Source organism: Amborella trichopoda, chromosome 4, assembly GCF_054954075.1.
Source record: "Amborella trichopoda isolate Santa Cruz 75 chromosome 4, AtrichopodaSantaCruz75HAP2 v2.0, whole genome shotgun sequence".
NCBI lineage: Eukaryota > Viridiplantae > Streptophyta > Magnoliopsida > Amborellales > Amborellaceae > Amborella > Amborella trichopoda.
The window spans coordinates 6743816-6755979 of record NC_142339.1 but is presented as its reverse complement, the minus strand read 5'-3'; the positions used below and the strand labels follow the sequence as shown (position 1 = coordinate 6755979).

Sequence of the window (12164 nt, the reverse complement as noted above, 5' to 3'; positions counted from 1 at the left end):
TCCTACAATTTGAAGTTCATTTCGAACCCAAATCTTTGATTTTTTGCAAATATCTAGTCATATAAATATGCACCAAAGTTATATACAATTTCATCAATTATATTTTTTCATGATAAATTTTCATAAGTATCTAATCATGCGGCTTGTGCATCAAAACTCAATACAATTCTGTGCAATCACACAATTGTGCCAAGATCCGAGCAACCCCTAATACATGGTCAAAAAAATACTTCTTCATCTATCATCGCTCTACTAATCCAATTACTTTTGGGTGCTGTTTGTATGAGGTTGCGGCCCTAAATAATTAAAATAAGGCGCATCTTCTTGTCATAAGATTAAATTTTTGTGTACATTTTTTTTATTTTTAAATTATAAAGAACTTCAAAAACAATTCAAACGCATAAAAATCTTTAAAATGGACAATCTAGATAATGTGTTGCAAGATGTATTATTGGCACTTAAAATCTTTTTTTTTTACATATCCATTTTGGATCTAGGTCTGGTTGGAATATAGTGTGGGACATGAATCCAGACCCGACCCAAAAATTAAATATCTATGTATTTAACTATATTTAATATATTAGAACCCGAAAAATATTACCGAACCCAGATCTGAATAGTGTTCAGGTCCAAAATTTGGACCTGGACCTTACCTACTGGGTCCAATTTTTGGACCCATGCCTGTACCCAGATCGGGTCTATCACTCAGGTCCCAGATGGGGTCTGGTCCAATTGCCCTTTAATATCCATCCATCTCGACCTCAGAGATGATTGATTAGATAGTTTTTCAACATCAAAACAACTTTTTTCAATTGGGTGCAATTTGTATAGAGCCGAGGCTCTAAACAATTATATTAAAGTGCACCTTCAAATAGTGTCGAGAAATATAGTTTCAATACTGAAAATCTTTGCAATAGCTTTAAAATATATTTTCATCTCTAATTATCAAATTTCAAGCTTAAAGAATAGTGTTTGGATCCAACAATTTTTGGACCCATACCTGGTCCCAGAGCGGATCTATCACTCAGGGCCCAAGTCGGTTTTGGGTCCATTGCCTCTAATATCCATCCATCTCGACCTCGAGATGATTGATTAGATAGTTTTTCAACATTAAAACAATTTTTTTCAATTGGGTGCAGTTTGTATAGAGCGAGGCTCTAAACAATTATATTAAAGTGCACTTTCAAATAGTATCGAGAAATGTAGTTTCATTACTGAAAATCTTTGCGATAGCTTTAAGAAATACTTTTATCTCTAATTACCAATTTTCACACGTGTAGATCAAGCAGATCTATGAAAACTTAAAAATCTTGAAAATTCATAGTCCACAAATGAATTACAAGATACACTATTTCTCATGCTTAAAATCCATTTTTTTCTTATATCCATGCATCTTGATATCGAAAAGATCAATTTAAAGATATTTGAGTATCAAAACAACCTCTTTTAATGAAATTTATGAGATACACTCTAATTTGATTGTTTAGAGCCTCAACTCTGTATAAACTTTTTTCTTTTTCAATTTGATGTGCAACTTCTTTCCTGGCAACCTTATTTAAGCTTTTTCCTTTACTTTTGTTTACCTACCAACAACTCAAAGTTCACTATCCTCAAATCTCCTTTGGGGGTGCATTCTTGAAATATTAGGGGCAGTACGTGGTCATTTTGGCTGTTTGTTTGTAAGTAAACAAAAAAAAGGCGTTATATGAAACAAAAACAAAGGGTGAAAACGGTGGCGGTCGGCGCTGCGCGTGAGGAAAATGCGTCGTTGACTCTGCGTCCATTGGGTTTTCGTCCCCTAATGTAGCTACCTAATTTCCCAAAATGCCCCTACACAGTCTATATGAAATAGCAGGAAAGCCCTTCCACAAAAAAAAAAGACAAGATGACACTGCAACATTTCACCATGACCAAACTACCCCAATTTGACCTCTCCTACCGCATCTTCAACACATTTTCACCATTGAAAGAAAAAAGACTTACTTTGAAGACCCTCTAAGATTGAATTGTGAGCTTTAGGAAGATTAAAGTGTAAAATTTTACATATTTTTAAGGAATAGTAAACAACTACTTGAACTAGAGAATTATGAAAAATTGTCATGATAATCCCATTTGAAATAAATAAGATTTCAAGTAAAGTTAGACCTCTATTTGTAAACCATTTCAACAAAAAAACATCAGTAATTTAATTTCCAAGGACTTCTAGGGTTTACTAGAATTATGTATTATCTATTAGTAATCTCTGGTAGTTTTATTATTAGAGAGTTGTTGAAATCACCAAATATATGAGACCTTGATTTATTATAGCCTGTCGATGATGGTAATTCATAAAAACTAAAAATAGTAGGTGAAGAGCACGAGGTGCAACGGGCACGAGGCATGGCCATTGTAGATAAGCACTGTTTAAAATGAGCACCATATTTAGGGTGCCGGTAGCTGTAAAGTACTGGCGCATGAGCTAATGATAAGAGCAAGGGCACTATTTTGGGATTGCAGATGTCGTAATGTGTGTTCAATGCATTTGGGTCTTCTTCTGTGAAAATATCGACTGTATTTTTTTAGAAAATGAAATAAAATATAATTTTTTTCCAAAAAAGGGCATTCAAATGTCGTTTAATATCAGAATTGGACATCCATTTTGCTCTATATACCTAAGCAACAGAAAACAAAAGGAAAGTAACTAATCCATATACAATAACACATATTTCAATTCATTGTTTATCAAAAAAATAGTTTTCAGTTGAGAAAAACTAGTAAATCATCAATGGTCACACAAAATACAGACCCAAATGGCATCATAATTCACATGTAAGATTTCCTATTAGCTGAATTTTACAAATTATAATTTTTTCAAAGGAAAACCTCATTTCAATCATGCTAAGAAAGGAATTTTTTCCCAGAAGAAATAATAATAAAAAAGAGATTTCCTTCATAACAAGGAGCACTACAACACCTATAACATGGAAATCTGCCAAGGGCAGTTTCGTCCTAGTAAAACTTACAACGGACACAAACTCAAACCGCGAGGGCGCAAAAACCATAGGGTCATTCCCGATATAATATGAAAACACAGGTCCAAAATATCACCTTAAAATAATATATAACTCGATGAAATGGTTGGTCTCCGGTACTCTGCAATTTGTACAATGCATTTTGCGAGGACGGCCATGATCTGATGATGATGATATCATGGCCGCTTCATGAAACAAACTTTTAGAGAGAGAAAGAGAGAAAGCTTAAACTTTTAGAGGGAGAAAGAGAGAAAGCTCAGAGAGAGAGAATGCCTTCGGAAACGGAGAGGAGGGAGGCGAAAGAAGAAGAAGGCGATGGTGATTCACAGAGGGATCACAAAAGTGGCCGTCATCAACCTGAGTCAAACATCTCTTCCTCTTTACAGGTAAGCCCCAATCTCTCTCTAAGAAGCAGCTTGATGGGTCGTGATATCTCGGATAAACCCACTGAAAATCTTCTCTCTCTAAACGTTCTTGATGACCCATCAAGGAAAAACAGAGTTTTTCATGAGGGTGATGGGTTTTTTTTGGGTGAGAAACGGCCAGATTTTGGTGAATTGAAAGAAAACGTTAGGATTTCTCATGAATTGAAGCCAAAGGATAATGGGTCTTTGCAAAAAGTGGGAAATCATGGCGCCCAAGAACTGACCTTGAGTTACATGTGCGATAGTATTAAGGTGGGTTTGCCTGACAAAGGGATTTCGGGTAAATTGTATCAAAATTCAATGGAAGATATGCATTTTGGATTGGGTAAGGGGAAATACAAGGGAAAAGAAGTTGTAATTGAAGAAAAGGGTTCAGATGATTGTGCTGATAAATGGGTAGAGAGAGATTTTCTGCAACTTAGGAGCGACAGGGAGAGAGAGGACTCGAGCCCCTGCAAAAATGGTGAACCCTTTAAGAAGGGGTTAAAGAGAGAGAGTGAGAAAGAAGGGCTTGAGCTGTCAAATGGTGAGAAGAAAGCTAAGATGGAGACCCTTAATCTCTCCCTTAGTCTCCCTGATGTCTCACTAACTTTGGCTGCTGCCTCTACTAATCTACAGAGTAATTCCACTCCTAATATTGTGAAAAGAGCGGCTAGTAACCAATCTCTCACTCTCTCTAATAATCACACCCGAACTTCTTCTGATGATTTTACTGCTTCTCTCTCTTACTCTTACTCGCACCCATTTAGCCACAACCCCAGTTGTTCCCTGACCAGAAACTCCGCTGAGAATTACGAATATTCAGTTGGTAGTTACCATCTTTCTAGGAGAGAGAATGAGGTTTCGAATGGGAGAACTGATCAAATGTGGTATGGCGGAGAAGGAACGAATGGGTCAGTTCATAGTAGATTTAGAGCTGTTCCTGATGTACCCATTTACCAGAGAAGCATTCCAAATGGAAACTTGAATCCTGAGAAGGTTTCGTCCTCTCAGATTATTGCCTCTGGAGCTCAATCAGAACTTGATCCAGTTGGACCCAAGAGAAGTGATCCCATCATTAATTATTCGAGGCATAGTTACCCAGCAATGCCTGAAAAAGGGGTCAAGGATTCGACCATTGATCTTTACAAAAGCAACAGTTTCGAGAAGAAAACATTCTTCCCTCTAGAATTGCCGGCAAAACAGAGGAGAGAGACACAATCTTCTGATAATAGTTTAGTTCGATCAGAGGATAAAAAGAGGGGTTACGTTAATGTAAACAGACATTGCAGTGATGGAGGGCAACCTTCTCGTGTGTACACAAAACCTGAGAGGATTTTACATGATATAGTTACTGATTCAATACCAACCATGGCTCATGCAAGTCATGTGCTTCCTGAGGACTTGCTTGAAGCCACGAGACTATATCTCAAGAACCTCATGGCAAGCCCTGAGAGAAGGGAGGAGCTAGCCAGTCTCCAAAGAAGACTTGAGAGAAGATCAGACTTAACGTCTGAGACCCTCTCTAGATCTCACAAGACCCAATTGGACATCTTGGTCACCTTAAAAACAGGCATTTCAGACTATTTATTTTGGAAGAATCCGTTTCCTACTTCTAAGCTGGTGGAGATCTTCTTGCTCTCGAGGTGTAAAAACCCGACTTGCTCGAGTGTATTACCTGTAGAAGATTGTGACTGCAAGATCTGTGCCAATAAGGGGTTTTGCAGTGCTTGCATGTGTCAAATCTGTCTGAAGTTTGATTGTGCATCGAATACTTGTAGTTGGGTTGGTTGCGATGTGTGCTCACACTGGTGCCATGCTGACTGTGGAATCCAAATGCAATATATAAAGCCAGGCCCAAGTTTGAAGGAGAGTTCAGGGACTACTGAGATGCAATTCTATTGCCTTGGGTGTGGCCATACTTCTGAAATGTTTGGTTTTGTTAAGGAGGTGTTCTTGTGTTTTGCAAGGCGGTGGAGTTTTGAAATTCTGGTTAAGGAGCTTGACTATGTGAGAAGGATCTTCCGTTATAGTGAAGATCGCAAGGGTAAGGAGTTGCATAATAGGGCTGAGGAGTTGCTGATGAAGATGAACAAGAAACTTCTCTCTCCCTCTGATGCCTGCAATACCATTCTACAATTTCTGAAGGGTTAGTTTTTCTCAAGGCTTGGAATTTGTTTCTCTTATGATTTGTGATGTCAACTGATGCCATGAGCATTGAGCAAATACAGGGTCCCAAATTTACAATAATAAAATGCATAAGAAATAATAAATCAGAAAAAGTAAATCAATGTTATGAGAAGAGATATCAAATCTTTCATGCCATGTGTAGAAGGCTCAGGATATTTTGTACATTTTCTGAAAACTATTACAGCTGCATTCATTTAAAGTATTTGGGCGCATTAGATTTTCCTTCTTGAGCTAAGAAGTATAGATTGTATTTACATCTGCTTCTAAAAGGAAATATGGGTGGAAGTTTCTTTGGTGTAGAATAAAGGAACTATCTAGGAGAAGCATTTAAAATTTAAAATTACCATTGGAAAGATATAAAGACATGCGTAAACTGAAGTAGTATACAGAATTTTTCTGATTGTAATTATCATATTTCGGCAAAAATGATGCTAGGTTATGATACAGTGCAAAATTTACATTGCTTTGCTTTGAAGACCTTGCCTTAGATTACATTGCTGGGAAATTTAGTTAATTTTACTTATCTTTCACTATAATTTTTTTAGGTGACTGTTGTTTGTTTTATTGCTTTTTCTTTTTCTTCTTGTTATTTAATTTCCTGCACCTTGAGATGTGACTTCATTTTTGTTCTCCATGCTTATCTATCTATAAAAATGTCAACTTCTGCACAACTGAAGCATAAGATCGACTTCCTCATTCAATGTCACCCAATTTAACTTCTGCTAATGCTTTTTATTTTCTAATATTTTATTGGTTCTGTTATATTAGAAAATCCAGGTGATCCTAGTTGCAGATATCTTGAAATTACCATGTAGTAGCTGGATTAGTATTTGTTTGGCATGAAAATTTTCAGTCTTCCTTTAGTTTCTAGTTTCTATCTCCATTTAACTTGTAGTGAAACTACATTACTTCATGGCTTACTTGATATGGTTACAACCATATCCTCGTATCTTCTCATGCTAAATTACTAATTTATCACAAGACATGAGCACCTATGATGTTCTAGGTTGGAAAGGATCTTCTTTTAGATGGTTTACATGTGCTTGGGAGAGACTCCGCCATGGCTGGTCCCAAGCCAGTCATACCGGTCCCAAGCCTTGATAAAGGGGGAGGGTTGTATTAGTGGGGCAGCCAACATAAACCTTTGCCACATCTTTTGATGAATCCTGGATCTGACTGAGGGATGACCCTTGATGTAGTAGAATGGCATAACAAGATCCATGTAGCCCACCCCATATAGTTGGGATAAGGCTTGGATGATTATGATGACCTGTGTTTGGGAGCATTTGAAACATTATTGTACCCTGTGCAAGGACATGGAGATGGCATCACTTTTTAATGCATTATGCATTTTATTCATTTCAATGTGCCATGGATGCCCATTCCACCCTAGGTCTAAGTTTATCTAACATCCATGGAAACTCTTTCTTAATTCCTCACCATTCTAGGGAATCCTTTTAGTTTCTTAATCTGGTTTGCCAACTGTCTTTAGTGACCTTATATAGCAACATGTAATAGATCTAGTTACTTGCCAAATTGTATTTTAGAAGCATGATGCTCGACTGTTATTGGACTCCGTGGAGTTTAAGGGGCACGCTCACAGAGTGTAAATCGTAAATATGATGATAATAAGACCACCTTATGCACACTTCACCCAGAGTCTTGGCTCTCAATGTATGGGCATCAATGCCCATCAGTTTGGATCATTCCAAATTTATTGTTTCTCCATAGCCTTGCCCAAAGCATTTAAACATGAATTTTAAATGGTAGCTGTTCAACTGAATCTTCTCCCTATATGTATGATTTTGCTCAGTTTTAGACATGACAAAAGGGGAGGGGCTTGATTCATCTTTGAAAAGAAACTTTCTACAGTGTCAGACAACATTCTCCATAGTAGCACCTTGACATGGAGCCAAGAGATGTCCTTGCCTAATACCTGGGTGTCACGTTTCCATTAGTCACGACGGGAAGATGTTATAGAAATTCAGCTTGCGTCCATAAGATCCATGATCCCCTAAAATCTTTCTCCTTATGCAGAAATAGCACGAGTTCCTAATCAATGTAGCCATATTCCTTTGGCATCTATCTTTTGGATTGAGCTCATGAGCAGGCCAGGAGCCCTCAAGAATGTGCCCAGCTTGCACTAATCGTCCTTGAGCTGAATGAATAACAACATGAACTCTTTGAGTCTCCTTGAGAGTGATGATCTTATAGAGGAATGAAACATCTTACCAATCCAGAATCTATTCTTTTTATTTGAATTCCCCACCTCTGAGGTACGTGGTGATAAAAGTAACATCAGAACATTCAGCCATCCAACTTCCATTATGGAATTCCTGAAACACTTCGTAAAATCCCTCTTAATGAACTTTCTAAAATTTTGAAGGTACATACCCAGGAACTCGACCATAACATCAAAGAAAATTTTTCTTACTTCTTCCCTAATGATGTTTATCTAGATCCATAAAGCACTTGTACATTTATTATTTTGAGATTATATTGCTCCAAAGGGGGTCTTACACCTTCGCTTTGTTAGAAAGTCAACTATTTCATCATTTATCTCATTACATCGACAAAAGGTCACCTGATTTACAGCAACTTAGATAACCGCTTCATTGCTTCTATTAGAATTTGAGAAGACATGATAAAATGGAGTGTTCCGATCTCCTTTAAGGCCTAGTGGTCTAGGATCCAGCCTCCAACTGAGTTGGTCGTGCCAATGAGCTCCTGAACAAGACCTTAAGATGGTCTCCATCCCCCATCTTCATCTACTAGCACACCTTGCTCTTCCTTCTATTGAGATTTCCAGTTTCCTTTTTGAAGAATTCTTGTTCTTTTTTCTCTTAGTTCTCTTTTTGTTCCATATCTGGACAATGTGATTTTGTTTTAAATGCCAATTAGTATCTATGAGAGAGCAAATGCATATGCTCAATTTTTAGATTTATGTAACTTGATTTGTTCCTGTTAGGATACAACTTAATATGTAGCCCTTTGTGTTGAGTTTTGAGAATCATGTTCACATTGAAGTCTGGTTAGGTAACTTTATCTGTTCATGTTGAGAATCGATATTTGAATTATAGCCATTTATGTTTCGGTTACCATATTTATGATGAAGTTTGGCACATATTAGTTGGAGAACATTGTTGCTTCACTCAGACTCTATCCAATTAATGGCCTCATCTACTATGTTCTAAATGTCTTTTCTTTTGTGTACATCACTCCTCATTTTCTACTTATTGTTCCCATCGTTGTGATGTGCATGTTGTACATGTGAAGGAGATCAATGTTAAGAGGAGTTGGCTTTTTTCTGCCCATCATTCACATTCCATTGTTGTCCTTGGGCCTATAAAAGGCACATTCTCGTAGAAAAATATTTTAATTACCAGAAAGGGTTGAGAATTTACCCGATTTGGATCCCATCCAGATCTGGATATGGATCCAAGATTTGGATCCGACGGGTTGGATCGGGATCCAAAATTTGGATCGAATAGCAATTTGGATTGGATCCGGTATTGGTGGATCTGATCTGGATCCGATCTAGTTATTAATATATTATATCTTATTTTATATATATACATGTATATGTATGTATTATATATATGTTATTTAGGATTTTTTGTTATATTATTTTATAGATATAAAATAATTTTTTTGGATCCGTATCCGAAAATATATCCTAGTGGATCTGGATCTGATCTGACCCATTCTCAGCCCTAACCAGATCATCCCTCTGACTTGAGGAACCTGCATGTCATTTCCTATTTGTTTTGTCAAAGAAACCTGCAGGTCATTTCCCGGTTGTTTTTTTACAACCTTGTTGTGGGCATATTTTCCCTAAAAAAGGTTGGGTCCATTTATTTTTTCTTATTTTGGGTTTTTTTGGAAGGCTAGATGGAAAAAATGCATAAATTTAGGCTACTCATCCTCTTGTTAGGTTACTTATTTTTGCGTATTCATAGACCCTTTCTACTTGGCATCCTTTTTCTTCCAAGCCATACTCAGAGCCTCACATGGTACCTCTTTGCTACTCTTCTTTTCTCTGTTAGATATTCTGTTCTCAATTATGTTTTGGCTGCAATCACCAAACATCACCTAGCATCCATTTTTATCATTTTTAGGCGGTTCTCTTGACTTTTGTTGCCTAGTTGTATATTTTTCTACTTTTCTCTACCAAGGGACTATTTTGTTCTAGTGCACTGACAGCCATGTGCACTCTATTTTTCGTCACTTGATGAATTCCTGGTCTATTTCTTTTGGAAGGGATAAAGATTCAAGAACTTTAGAACTGTGATTTGTCCATATTGAGTTTGAGAATATGAGTTGAACATCTCCCCACTTGATTCCAATGTTAAAGATTGTCATACTGATGTCCAACAAGTTTAGTTCTGGATAAGTTGGAGATATTCCAAAGGGTTTAAAATGTAACACCTATAGCTGTGGGGGGCACTTTCTCCGTAAGAGTTCCCAAGTGATGAAAATCATCCAGATATTAGGATGCTTAGTTTGTTATGATTGGTGATTAATATTTTTGTTTCTGCTTTTTCTCTTGGTATGTAATCTTAATCAATTTATAGCTAATGATGTTTAGAAGAAGAAATGAATTCATTCTGAGATTAGGATGGCTTGACGAGACTAGTAAAAACTAGACATCATGGAATCAGTTTACAAATAGAGGCTCATGTTTTCCCTTGAAGATTACCATGGTCAGTTAGGAGATTATGCTACTTTCTGTGTTGATACTGTAGATTACCTATTGTTTATTTGAATGCTGATTTAAATATTGCATCGAAATCCTCCAACTGCTTGTCTATTGTTATCCCATGGCCATATGGATATATGACATACTGGAATTTTTGGTATCTATCCCACTTCTCTATGTTGATAAAAAAATCATTTTTTAAAAAAAAAAATTTATGATGATTTTATCTGCTGCTTTTCTGGGAATCCTAACTACAAGGTCATTCACATAGTTATCTGTTTATCATTATTGAAATACTAGATTTATATGTGCCTGCTTTTAGCATTTCTTTACCCATGTATAGCATACAACATATATGTGAAATAAATCTATAGTTTTGTGTTCTTCTCATGCATTGCCGGCTTACTACTCAATGCTGATGATCCTTTTATGCTGAAAATTGTCATATTTGCTCCATAGAATTTTGACTCTTCTTACATCTTGTATACAGCTGGTGCTTCAGATATTTCTGGATCAAATTGCTCTTCTAAAGAGTTGGCAGTTGTGCAAAGAGATGTCTCTGGTCAACCTCCTGTCCATACTCAAGACCCTATTTATAGAGCCAACTCTTCTAGCATCAAAGGGGACATTCATAGGAATTCTAATAGCCATGAGAGAGTTACTGGTGAAGAAGTAGGGTTTCAGCGTAGTTTGTCAGAAAAGAAAGTCGGGTTTGATAGTTTGGAGGGTCTTGTGAAGATGAAAGAAGCAGAGGCAATAATGTTTCAGAGCCGAGCTGATGATGCCCAAAAGGAGGCAGAGGGGCTCAAGAGAATCGCTCGAGCAAAGAGTGCGAAACTCGAAGAAGAGTATGTTACCAAGCTTGCAAAGCTTTGCTTGAATGAAGCAGAGGACAAGCGTAAAAAGAAGATGGAGGAACTGAAAGTCTTGGAGAGCTCCCACTGTGATTACCACAATATGAAGATGAGGATGGAAGCAGAAATTGCAAGTTTACTTGAGAGAATGGAGGCGACAAAGAAGCAATGGGTGTAAGGTCCATGGGTTTTTTGTTGCTTTTCGTTTTGGTTCCCATGGCTCCTGGGCCTTGTATGATTGTGAGAGAGAGAGAGAAAGGGAGAGAGAGAGGGAGAGAGAGAGAGAGAGTGATTTCTGATGTTGCTATATTGTGTGATACTTTCCTAATTTCGGTCTATAATATTCGGGTAGTTCAAGCCTGCATGAAATTGGTAGTGTTCGTGTGATTCAGTGAGAGAGAGAGAGAGAGATTCTTCTGATAACATTAAAAAAGAGAGGGATTCTTCTGATAGATTCGTGATGTGGTGATAGATTTGTGATGTGGTAGGTTCAATTTCGTAGTGGATTCACACAAAGGTGACATGTCATTTGATAATGAAGGTCTTATGAACAGAAGTCATGAAAGTCTTGTGGGAGATGATAGCCTAGCAGAGCACATTCATGTCGAGCCGAAATAGATGGACTAGGCCAAGAGTGATGGTGAAGTAGAAGGGAAAGAGTGGTTGCCTCTGAACTACAGTTTACATTTGTTTCTTTCCTCTTATGGAATCATATCTCTCTCTCTCTCTCTGAGGGAAGATGGGCGACCAAGATCTTAGGCCTGCATCTTAAGCCTCCTTGATCTCTTTTGGATTTAACATCCAAATTAGAATTCCTATGCTGTTAACAAGTGTTTACTGAGTACTGAATGCTAAAGCCAAAGAGTTCTTTATATTCCTGAATGCACAGTAGAAACAATTCAATTGCCCAAGTGGACCACAACTTAAAAGAGGAATGACATCTAAATCATGCGTTGAAAAAAATAAAACAGAGGTGCTAGGATTTCAAAATACATCTAAAATGTGA

General features: G+C 37.2%; 1 protein-coding gene across 1 annotated transcript; it reads left to right on the top strand.

Moving 5' to 3' along the window:
• The first annotated feature begins 3110 nt into the window (after positions 1-3110).
• Positions 3111-11527, top strand: TTA1 (class I heat shock protein, putative (DUF1423)). The gene is made up of 2 exons (XM_006849358.4): positions 3111-5564; positions 10795-11527. Exons 1-2 carry the CDS (start codon positions 3281-3283, stop codon positions 11334-11336), a joined length of 2826 nt encoding a protein of 941 aa, XP_006849421.2. The 5' UTR covers positions 3111-3280; the 3' UTR covers positions 11337-11527.
• Positions 11528-12164: the final 637 nt, after the last annotated feature.